At 49.2% G+C, this 11552-nt stretch overlaps 2 protein-coding genes across 3 annotated transcripts; one reads left to right on the top strand and one right to left on the bottom strand.

Annotated features, from left to right (window-relative positions):
• The first annotated feature begins 3832 nt into the window (after positions 1-3832).
• On the top strand, positions 3833-6567 carry LOC120646984 (vicilin-like seed storage protein At2g18540). The gene is made up of 5 exons (XM_039923558.1): positions 3833-4439; positions 4536-4726; positions 4833-4913; positions 5000-5344; positions 5453-6567. The coding sequence occupies exons 1-5, from the start codon at positions 4136-4138 to the stop codon at positions 6395-6397; spliced, it is 1866 nt and encodes a 621-aa protein (XP_039779492.1). The 5' UTR covers positions 3833-4135; the 3' UTR covers positions 6398-6567.
• A 155-nt stretch (positions 6568-6722) lies between these two features.
• On the bottom strand, positions 6723-11552 carry LOC120646985 (COP9 signalosome complex subunit 4). 2 transcript variants are annotated; one of them, XM_039923561.1, is made up of 14 exons: positions 11261-11546; positions 11022-11173; positions 9716-9819; positions 9568-9628; positions 9405-9497; positions 9207-9307; positions 8813-8921; positions 8425-8469; positions 8260-8328; positions 8088-8179; positions 7962-8004; positions 7514-7573; positions 7315-7374; positions 6723-7130 (listed from the first exon to the last, which is right to left on the bottom strand). In XM_039923561.1, the coding sequence occupies exons 1-14, from the start codon at positions 11394-11396 to the stop codon at positions 7056-7058; spliced, it is 1200 nt and encodes a 399-aa protein (XP_039779495.1). In that variant the 5' UTR covers positions 11397-11546; the 3' UTR covers positions 6723-7055. The 2 variants fall into 2 exon arrangements, with proteins under 2 accessions (XP_039779495.1, XP_039779494.1); XM_039923560.1 differs by having other exon boundaries at positions 11022-11552.

Here is an 11552-nt window from a genome sequence, read left to right as displayed (position 1 = left end):
CTGCACTGCACAGAAGGCCCTCGTAGAAATTAAGAGTCACGAGGAGCAGAGTAATAATACACTAATACGTGATGGTCCTTTCAACCCTGCGGAGTATAAAAAACAGGCTAAATTGCGTCGCGAGTAACGACTTTAAAAAACCAAATCTGCAGAGCTGGTGTTGATTCTGCAAGCAAACTCGATGCTTACTTGACGCGTGTAAACACCACATGTGCAACAGCGAAACGGTGCGTGGTAGCACGTCCTGTAAAGACTTGGTATGCTGGCGAGTGGCGACGGCTGCTTGGTGTCTCTTCGACTCTTCCAGTTCCATGGCGACGCAGAGCTTGCTGCATGCTCATCCGGCGACGCCAACTCGGGCCGCAACTTTTGATGAAGACGGGCTTAATCCCTGCCAGCCCAAACAGGATACACTACAACGCTTGACGGCCCAAAATTTGCTTGAGAAAATGCATGTTCTCCAGTTCTGGCACTCTAGGGTGCCGCTGCCGCCAATCCTATATATCTTCCGGTAGATTTTTTCTTCTACATCTTTTAGTGTTTGAGATTTGTGTAATCATCTGCAACCATTGGATCTCATACACTCAAACCCTTTTTTTTGAAGGAAATAGCAGGTGCTCTGCCTTTTCATTAATAGTAGGAAGCATGAAGAACAGAAACAAAAACAGGAACCAGAAGCACAACAAAAAACAAACAACTAGCGCCGGCTACCAAAAGCGGCAGCACGGGCGCTACTAGAAAGGAGAAACTAATTTACAACTTGAACGATGAGCGCTGCACTCAGCGTAGCAATATCCTGGCGGATCAAACTGGTTAGCTGTAAAGCATTGAGAGCTTTGTTGTCATAGAAACGTCGGCAGCGTTCCTTCCACACATTCCAGACGGTGTAGGTGATGATTTGGTTTCGTTCTTGTGAGTGAGACAACAGATCTAACCACCATTTCTTGAGGTCTGTTGCTGTGCTCGTGAGGTTGTGTTGTCCCGTCTGCTGTGAAACCAGGGACCAGACCGACTGCGTGAAGGAGCAGTTGACAGCGAGGTGCAGGGTGGATTCTTCTCTCGTTCTCCAGAGTTGACAAATGGGGTTTGCCTGTCCACCCCTCTTGATTATGCGATCTGCAGTCATTAACTTCTGTTGGAGGAGTAGCCACAGAAAGAATTTGCATTTGTTCTCCACCTTGAGGTTCCAGACCTTGGACCAGTTGAAATCCGGATAGGATCCGTGGAATTGGACTGCATATGCCGAACGGGATGAGTAGCTACCGTCTGCCGTGGAGTTCCACTTTATCTGGTCCGGCTCCTGATTGAGTTGAACCGTCTGGAGCTGCTCCCATAGGGACACGAACTGATGAAGCTGGGCACTAGTGCTGATGCGGTTCAGGCCCCGCATCCATCTCCCTTGTGGCAAGCTGCAAGCCACAGTCATGTTTTTTCGCCAGGCCAGAGCGAAACACAATGGAGCAATATCCATGGGAGCCTGCCCATTGAGCCATCTGTCCTTCCAGAAACTAGTCTTCGCGCCATTGCCGATGCTGATAGAAGTGCAAGCTCTGAAAAGTGCGAGGTCTGTCTGTGTTACTCGCGCCGGAAAGCCCGACCACGGTCGCGCTGAGTCTGTCCATTGGAACCAAAGCCATCGGAGTCTGAGTGCTCTGGAGAATTTCTCAAGGTTTGGGATGCCAAGACCGCCCAATTTCTTTGGCCGGCACACCCGTTTCCAATTAACTTTGCAGTGACCCCCTTTTGCAGACTCCTCGCCTCGCCAGAGAAAACTGCGGCGAAGCTTGTCAATGCGCTTGATTGCCCACTTGGAAAGAGGGAAAATTGTTAGGTGGTAGGTGGGGATGGATGAGAGAACAGCATTGACAAGGGTCAGACGGCCTGCCTTGGTGAGCAATCTGCCCTTCCATCCTGGTAACCGAGCCCCAATCTTGTCAATGAGGATTTGTTCATCTGCTCGCTGTGTTCGGCCAATGCGAAGTGGTAAGCCGAGGTAACGGCATGGGAATTGACAGGACCGCCCCGGGAAAGCTGCTGTGATTTCTGCCAAGTCAGTTGTTGCACACTGGATGGGAAACAGTTCTGATTTTTGCATGTTGGTAAAGAGGCCTGTCGCTTCTCCAAATGTTTGCAGAATTAGCTGGAGATTTGTCACATCTTGTGCTAAGGGGCGAAGGAAGATTGCTGCATCGTCGGCGTAAAGGCTCGTTCTGAACTTGATCGGGTCTGAGCCAATTGGGTGTAGGAGCCCTTGTGTTGTGGCTTTGTCGAGGACCTGTTGCAATGGGTCCATGGCAAGGATGAAGAGCATCGGTGATAATGGATCACCTTGCCGGAGTCCACGCCGGTGTTTGATTGGCCTCCCTAGCTCTCCATTGAGGATGATGCGCGAGGAAGTGGTTGACCAGATAAGCGAGATGATGTCTCTCCAGCGCTGTCCGAACCCAAGTCGTTCCATGATCTCCAACATGTATTCCCAGCGGACGTTGTCAAAGGCTTTAGCAATGTCTAGCTTCATGAATAGCATCGGTGTTTTTGACCTGTGGAAATGGTTGATTGCCCCATGAATGTACTGGAAGTTGTCATGTATGCTGCGGCCCTTGATGAAAGCACACTGGCTGCGGGATACAATGTCGTTTAGGTGAGGTGCAAGGCGGTTTGCTAGCACCTTCCCTAGGATTTTAGCAACACTGTGCATCAAGCTGATCGGCCTGTAATCAGAAATTGTTGTCGGGTCTTCCTTTTTAGGTAGTAGCACGATGTTTGCGGAGTTGAGAAGATTCCAGTGCTGAGCTCTTAAGTTGTACAATTGACGCAGTGCTTGCATTAGATCATTGCGAATCACTGCCCAGCAGGTTTTGTAGAACAACCCGATGTATCCATCCGGCCCAGGTGCCTTTTCCGCCGGCGAGTCAAAGATAGACCCTCTGACTTCCTCCTCTGTCAGCGGCGCGTCCAAATGGTCGAGGTTATGGCGTTGTATATCCAACAGCTCCCAATTGAGCGTGTGTGCTCGGGTCGGGGAAGAGCCGAGCTGTTCCGTGTAGTGCGACAGTAGTGCGCTGGCCTTGTCTTGCTGTGCCGTGACCATGCCATTTGCCGTTGCAAGAGAATGTATGAAGTTCTTTCGGCGTCTTGCCATGGCTCGGAGATGGAATAACTTGGTGTTGGCATCACCTTCTTTGATCCATCACCTTCTCTCTCAGCTTCTCCCTCCCAGTGTACCCTGCGTCGCCGCCCCGACGTGGGCACGCGCACTGCCGACGGGCGGCGGCCTTCCCTGGAGAGCTCCGCCGCAGCCTCTATGCGGGCCCGCGCCGCCGCCGCCGGCCTTCCCTGGAGCGCTCCGCCGCCACCCCGACGCGGGCACATGCCTCCGCTGGCCTTCCCCGGCGCGCTCGCCGTCGGCGGTCTTCCCCTGCGCGCCTTGCTGCCGCGCGGCCACCGCGTTGCCCCGCTCCACCCCGGCCAGCCCTACCGCCGCGCCGCTGCCCCGCGGCCTATCCGCGCGCCGCCTCGACCAGCCGCACGTCACCGCCTCTCACGCGGCCGGTTGGCTGCCGCTGCCGCCCGTGCCGTCCACCGGCGCCGGAGAAGATGCTAGAAAAAATGTCGAGATTCAACATTTTCCAAATATTGTTCAACATTTTCGAAATGTTGATTCAATATTTTTGAATGCTAGTTCAACCATTTTTTTTAATAAAATGTTGAATGGACCATTAGTCGAGCCTTTATGGGCTTTATAAATAAATTGTTTAATCATCTTCCACCAGATATATAGGAGCCCTCTGCCGCCGCCGCCGGTCTTCCCGTCTGCCAGACATTATCCGAACACACCGTGCAGTCCACCTCACCGCGCAGCCCGGGCCAAGCGGCCGCAGGCGGCCGGGCGCACCGCACACCTCACTACCTCAGGAGCCACGGCGCAGCAGCGTCCACTACCATCCGTCGCGACCTCGCCACGTCTCGCCCATGCACGGACGCAATGCCACCGCCCCCCACGTCGCGCGCCCGCAACACCCCAAAAGCCCAGGCCCAGCTGCTTATCAAGCAGCCCGAGCGCTCCGCCACTCCGCAGACCGGGACCGGCCGGGGGAGCAGCGAAGATTGTGACTAGCCAGCTAGATTGGGGGGCATGGCGGCGGGGGCGACTGCTCGGTGGCTCGTTCTGCTTCTGGTCGCCGTCTCGGCGGCGTCGGCGGCGGCGGACGGGAAGCATGAAAGACGGAGGGGGATGAGCGGCGCGGTCGTCGGCGGCCAGGTGGTGGAGAAGGAGAGGCGGAGGGTGGTGGCGGACTCCGAGGCCGGGACGGTGACGGCCGTGGACGTGGCCGACGCGGCGGGCGCGGCGTACCGGCTGCACTTCATCGCCATGGATCCCGGCGCGCTGTTCCTGCCCGTGCAGCTGCACGCCGACATGGTGTTCTACGTTCACAGCGGTACGTAGGTGCCACATCTACAAATAATAATATAAGTGTACTGTTCATGTGACTAGCATTTTTGAAACTGTGATTATTGATCTTGCATTGGGACAGGACGGGGCAAGGTGACTTACCTAGAAGAAGACAGCGGTGAAAAGAGTTCCCTGGAGGTTGAGCGTGGGGACGTCTACAACTTGGAGCAGGGCAGCATCCTGTACATCCAGAGCTACCCCAACGCCACCAGACAGCGTCTCCGGATCTACGCCATCTTCACCAGCGACGGCATCAACGGCGAGGGCCCCTCGGTAAGAGACCTCCCTTTTCCGCTGCATGATTCTAAACTTGCCGGAAGATCGATACACTTGTTCATATATACTTGTGATAATTATTGTACATGTATCATCTACAAAGAAGCCAAAGGTTGAAGCTTATTCCAGCGTCAGTAATCTGCTCAAAGGGTTCGAAACGGAAGTTCTTCGTCGAGGTTTTGGGGTAAGTGAAAAATCTGTGATGATGTTTTGCATATGGTACACGTAATCCTGACGATCAGCAAACTAATCGGTGCCATCGTTTGCAAGGTCCAACGGGAGGTGGCAGAAGCGATCAAATCGGCCAAGACCCCGCCACCGATCATACCCTACAACCCACAGGAGAAGGGGGACAAGGACAAGCCCAACTGGACTGAGGACATCGTCGACGCTCTGTTGGGGATACGAGACCCGGAGGAGTTCCTGAACAAGAAGAAGAAGGACAAGCACAAGGGCAAGAGCAAGGACAAGAAGTCCAAGAGCAAGGCGTTCAACTTCTACTCCGGCAAGCCCGACGTCCACAACTGCTACGGGTGGAGCCGGACGATGACCAACAAGGACCTCGACGCCCTGCACGGCTCCGACATTGGCATGTTCATGGTCAACCTGACCACGGTAATGGAAGCACGCGATTAGCTTCAGGTTGCCGCATGCGCTTGACAGCACTTCGATTGCCGGTGTCATTGTGCTATGGCATCGATTGTCCACGGACTCGATCTGCAGGGTTCGATGGTGGGGCCTCACTGGAACCCGAAGGCGACGGAGATCGCCATCGTGACGGACGGTTCCGGGATCGTGCAGACGGTGTGCCCGAGCAGCAGCCCGCCGTCGGGCGAGAGCAGGAGAGGCCACCGCGGCGACAAGCGCGGCGACGAGGGAGGCGAAGGCGGCGGCGGGGCGCGGTGCAGGAGCTCGGTGTTCCGGGTGAAGGAAGGCGACGTGTTCGTGGTGCCGCGGTTCCACCCGATGGCGCACATGTCGTTCAACAACGACTCGTTCGTGTTCGTGGGGTTCAGCACCCACATGGGCGAGAACCACCCGCAGTTCCTGGCCGGGAAGGGGTCGGTGCTGCAGGCCATCGGCAAGGAGGTGCTGGCCCTGTCGCTGGGGCAGCCCAACTCGACGGCCGTGGAGAAGCTGCTGTCGGCGCAGCGGGACTCGACGATCCTGTCGTGCACCTCGTGCGCCGAGGACCTGGAGGAGAAGGCCGCGGAGGAGGAGAAGAGACGCCGGGAGGAGGAAGAGAGGAGAGAGCAGGAGGAAAGGGAGAGGAGGGAGCGCGAGGAGGAAGAACGGAGGAGAGAGCAGGAGGAAAGGGAGAGGAAGGAGAGAGAGGAGGAAGAACGGAGGAGAGAGCAAGAGGAGCGGGAGAGGAAGGAGGAAGAGGAGCGGCAGAGGAGAAAGGAAGAAGAGAGGGCAAGGAAAGAGCAAGAGAAGCAGCAGAGGAGGGAGGAGGAAGAGCGTGCAAGGAGAGAGGAGGAAGAAAGGCAGCGGGAGGAGGAAGAAAGGGCAAGGGAAGAGGAAGAACGGAGGAGGGAGGAGGGTGGCGGTGGACGTGGCGACGAGCCAGAGAGGGAAGAGGAAGAAGAGGGAGGCGACGTGCGGCCGTATCGCTTGTCCAAGGAACTGAAGAACCGCTACCGCGTTGGCACGTTCAGGAGTGGCTGAGCAATGTTCTAGCCCTTGTCACGTACAAATAAAAGGGCCCCTCGCTCGTAGAGGGCCGACCAGTCGACCTGTGTAGCTTGCTGTATATGTTCACTGCGTTTTTGTTTAGCGGCATGATCCCGCATGTATGAACGGCACCGTAAATAAGCAAATAAGCCTCTCTTTGGGTTGAGAATGTTGTTCCTTGCAAATTGCAATTAAAATGATATGCCGCATTGCAAATATGAAATCCACTTTCAAAGCCGTTATTCGTTAAGGCTGGCATCCCACCGTACGCGAAGCAACAGACGGGTGCCCAAGGTACGGGTGATGTGAAGAACGACGATAGAGGAAAAGAAAACCATAAAGGATCCCAAACCATAAGTGTCCTCCTGAGCTGTATGTCAGTAGTTCAAGTTTTCAGTCAACGCGCACGGCGCACGGCGCACGGTTTGCCCAGAGAAGCATTTAGGCGCCTAACCCATGAACACCCAGACGACGGCACTTGAACAAGCGCGGTACCCCAGAATTTGCACCAGACGAATGTATGGTAAAAGATTGGTTCCATAAGCACCACATGGCAAGCATTTGCAGCAGCAAACTGTACAGAATGTCAATTCTGGAGCCGATAAAGCAGTTCGGGCAAGTACCATCCACCGCCAGGACGAGAAGACTTGACTCACACCGGAATAGCTATTCCTTTGCTTGACATGCTGTCAAGGATGTCGTTCAGAGCTTGGCACAGCCCAGAAATCTGCAAGCATAAAGCAAAAATAGCCCGGCCTCAGGTAGGAAAGTTCTCAGGACCAATAATAATTAATTGGTTTGGTGTCACGTCCTGGAGGCAAGCTGTGGCGAGTGCAAGCGTGCAACTCCGTTTTGTGCATATTCCCATGACATAATACTACAGAGTTAACATATTGAACAGCAGAACTAACCTGTTGATCCCATTGTTGTAGCTCTTCGGTGTCATCGTCAAAATGTATCACAGCTTCAACCTATGGGAACCAACAGAAAAATGTCAGGTTGAGCGCAGTTCAAAACTTCAAATCCCTACAACGAAATAGGATAAATCTGTTGCAGAACCACATGCATCAACAGAAAAAAGTCTCAATGAAAGACGAATATGCCAAGTACCTGATCAATTGAACCCCGCATTCTATCCTCATAAATCATCCGAGATGCTATCTTCTCAGCCTAACGGTGTCAAAGTATTGGTAAGTAGGATCAAATTCAGAAAATTCCAAAACATACACTTGAATCTGGATTCAGTGAATACACATGACATGAACATCTGTATCCAGACGTTCAGAAAAGTATACATAAGTTACATAATCAAGCAACTTGAATGATTCATATCATTTCTTCATCAAGAAAACATGTATATAAAGTGATGTAATCAAGCAATCAGGTAATTATGTATCATCAGATACTGAGACTTGAAGCTTGCAAGGCTAAACAAACATTCTTAGCTTCTTGAAAATGAGAATATAATACATTTTATAATTCCAGCTCTTCACATCAATTTTCTCTTTGGAATCAATCAAACTAACAAGGTAATAAACATCTCAGCATAGGGACCTACCTTCCTTGGATCAATGCCCAATAATGTACCAAGCTCATCAAAGCTGCAGAAATAAGGTGGGTTGGTTAGGAACTTGGAAAATATAGATCCTAATTAATCTCAGTAGACATAGGACAAATAATTCACCTGATATTTGTGTAAAGTTTACTGGCACTAAGGAGATTATGCTCAATCATTGCCCGGTCAAGCACAGTGGACTTATCTGGCAATAGAGCTTTCTGTAGTTTCATAGAAAACAAACTGACAAGGACATCATAGATAAGAACTATTTAAATAGAGGGTATAGAGATTCGCTAACTTGATGCGGCCTCAACTCCTCTGCAAACGCATCGATTTCTGGTTTCCTCAAAATCCTTTCAAGATAAACCTGAAGTTTGGGCAACAGAAAGTACAAATATTATCAGTAAAGTGAAATTACAATCCAAGTTACAATACCCAGAAAGATAACACTACTATCACAAACCTTCTGCAGTATTGGGTATATCTTCAGCTTTGAGCATCTTTCATCCTGAAAGGGGCAAAATAAAGTTATGATGCATCCCAAAGTCAGAATTTAAACAAGATTTGCATAATACGAATAAGATGCAAAATAAAACACACTGAGAGAAAAGATAAAAGCATGATAGATATGGATCCCGGCCTTAAATCTGCAAAACATGTTGGTTACTAACTGAAATAAATAAGCCCAACGCATTTTAAAATGATATAACTTGAGTAAAGCACTAATAAAGCAATGTCTCTAGAAAGTTGTATGCTTGTATTCAGTTATTCACAATTAAACTGCACAGCTGAGGTCAGATAGTACTGGGGCACAAACCAAGGACATTGAGATGTGCATGCGAAATCAATACCTTGTACAGCGTAGCAAGAACACGAGAGCGCTGTGGACCAGCACCAGCCAATATGGTGCACGTTACGGCAGCACTAAGAGCTTGCTCTAGAGCATTTTCATCAATCTCTCTGACATCACATGCAAAGAGGGCCCCATCAGAATGACAACTTATGGCAGGTTTCAAAGAAAATAAGAAAACATCATCGCCATCTCATATGCATACTCAATCACGCACGACCAGTATATAAAACATAAAAATCTTGCTAATATATGAATTATTAAGTGAAATAAGACATCAGAAGCGCGAAGTGATCGAAACTAGGAACCAGCAAGATAATGGATACCCATGAACATCAATTTTTTTTAAGATTGCAAAGAACAAAACAGATTGCAGTATGGCCAAAAACTCTTACTCATCTCCAATTTTGCGCTGTTCAATCTGGGAGATATCATAATATCGAAGGGCAGCTTCCAGGAATCTTCTTTTTAGATCCAAAATCCTTGCATAGCAGACCTTGGAAATGTAGGAAAATATCAAGTAGAATCAGGCATTGGTCCTCAAAAATGCACCAGAAATAAATAAATAAATAACTGTTCCTAAAATAACAAACCTTGTACTGTAAGTTTAGAACTTCCTGCTGACTGTTGGTGACCAAAAATGAAGCCTTGTTGATAAAAGCCTCAGCATTCACTGCATCATCATCCTACAAAATGCAGAATTAAGAGTTAAGGACACATAACACACTGACAATTGAACAACCAAATAGGGCTAACCTCTAAATAAAGTCGCGCAATCTGGACACACTTGGATAATTTGTTGGTGTCATCAAGCATTCTGATAAAAAGGAACAGGTTAGAACCGCCACTACAGCAGGTAAAACTCTCATTGATATATTTGAAAACAGTAAAGATAAAAGCCTACCTTATTCCTGAGTCCAAGTCAATCCCACTAAGCATTTGCGCTGCTTTTGACCACTGTTGTTCAGATTCATATAGATCTGCAAGCTTCTCTCTAATCACTACAACCTGTGGTTGAATAATCCGCCAAGTTAGATATAAAAATTGTTATAGCAAATCTTTGCAACTCACCAAACAAAGGTCTTTCATATAGTGAACCAGAAGTTATTTCAGACACCAAACATACAGAAACAAACGAATGTTTGTAGAATCGATAACATATGAGTACAGCAGCACAAAAATACTGGAGCATTTCATTCTATGAATGCTACTAGAATTCAGGAGCAAATTATTGATGTTTTTCCACTGCTGGTTTAACATCAAGCAGATCTAATGTTTACAAGTTCAAAGACTAACTTCTTTACATGTAGACACATTTTGGCTTCTATCATTGTGATAGCATAGATCAGGACACGCCAAGTAAACATCGCTTCGCAAATTGAGGTAATTGTCATCATTCCTTTTCTTTTTCCTTTTGACTTTTATCAGGACATGGTGTAGATGTTATAGTTAAGCAGGAAATTGATCACAAAAATAATCCAAAGGAATTGATAAAGCACCCGAGTTGCTTGTAGTAACAGGTTCATCCCACAGCTAGACACACATCAGGCCCTTCCATAAAGTATAAATTATAACTTGCACAAGTACAACAATTTAACAGTAACGAAAAGAGTAATCTACTCGTGCATGTATTTTCCATATGAATGTGCTGTGTAGTACTTACCATGATTGTTAAAAGATACGGTTATGAAGAACACGATGGATAAATGCAGCAATGAATTTACAGAAAGTGGAAACGTGGCCACACAAAACAAAACAAAACACCCAACTTCCCAAATGAATGCTACGCCACAATTTAGTTTTCGTCCATTATCTGTATTCCTATAAATTCACAGTTTACTAGATCAATAAACATGAGTAGATTCACAGATAATACACTAAGTCCATAGACCTTTCTATTCTATACCTAACATCAACCAAACTATAAAATTTGGCGGGAAAGGCTGGAAAATTTGAGAGCTTACCCCTGGCCCTAAAACTTGCCATATCTTCATTTTGGGAACTAACCATACAGAAATAATGGCGGCTAGCATACTGGGGCAGCTCAACTATTGTTATTCAAATTCCCAAATCATTATGACACAAAATAATTTAGAATTCTAAAAGTGTTCAGTGAACCTTGCAGTAAGCTATCAGTTCAATATGTAGAAGCTAATAGTATTATCTGGGTCTTAAAGTAATATTCGCAGGATGAAACCAAGTTGCCCTACCTGCTCCTCGAAGGAGACCACGCGCGGTTGAATCTGCGTGAGCGCGTAGTGGGCGACCTCCTTCTGCGCGTCGGACTCCAGCTTCCCAAGGTCCTGCGCAAACGTCTGCAGCAGCTGCCGCGACACCACGAGAGGCACCTCATCGGACACCACTGCATTCATACCAATTCCTACAATTAAGCCAACGGAGAGCAAAATCTCGCGAAATCTACAGCAAGAGTTAGAATATAGAGCATTACTGTGATCCAGGAAGCGCTTGGCCTGAGCGATGTCCGGCGGAGAAGACGAGAGGACGGAGGCGAGGATGTGGCGATACTGCTCGATCTTCTGGCGCTGGTCGGCGATCGCCGCCGCGCTCGCGAGGGCGCTATCCATGGCTTCGTGCGTCCCCCTGGCGCAGGTAGCCGGAGGGAAGGGGTTGATGGGTATGGCCGCCGGCGACGGCGACGGAGAGGGGAGCTAGGGTTTTGGGGGCTTCGAATCTGCGGCGACGGTGGCGATGGGAGGAATTCTCTGTTGGGTTTTGCGGAA

Source organism: Panicum virgatum, chromosome 9K (assembly GCF_016808335.1).
Source record: "Panicum virgatum strain AP13 chromosome 9K, P.virgatum_v5, whole genome shotgun sequence".
NCBI lineage: Eukaryota > Viridiplantae > Streptophyta > Magnoliopsida > Poales > Poaceae > Panicum > Panicum virgatum.
This window is presented reverse-complemented; position numbering and strand designations above follow the sequence as displayed.

Bases quoted from the DNA above. Each gene is read 5' to 3' on its own strand.
- LOC120646984 (XM_039923558.1), top strand. From the start codon at position 4,136: ATGGCGGCGGGGGCGACTGCTCGGTGGCTCGTTCTGCTTCTGGTCGCC. The intron at 4,440-4,535 runs GTACGTAGGTGC...GCATTGGGACAG, and splicing joins GGTGTTCTACGTTCACAGCG to GACGGGGCAAGGTGACTTAC. The intron at 4,914-4,999 runs GTAAGTGAAAAA...ATCGTTTGCAAG, and splicing joins TTCTTCGTCGAGGTTTTGGG to GTCCAACGGGAGGTGGCAGA.
- LOC120646985 (XM_039923560.1), bottom strand. From the start codon at position 11,396: ATGGATAGCGCCCTCGCGAGCGCGGCGGCGATCGCCGACCAGCGCCAG. The intron at 8,329-8,424 runs GTTTGTGATAGT...CCCAAACTTCAG, and splicing joins TATACCCAATACTGCAGAAG to GTTTATCTTGAAAGGATTTT. The intron at 8,180-8,259 runs GTTAGCGAATCT...ATGAAACTACAG, and splicing joins AGGAGTTGAGGCCGCATCAA to AAAGCTCTATTGCCAGATAA.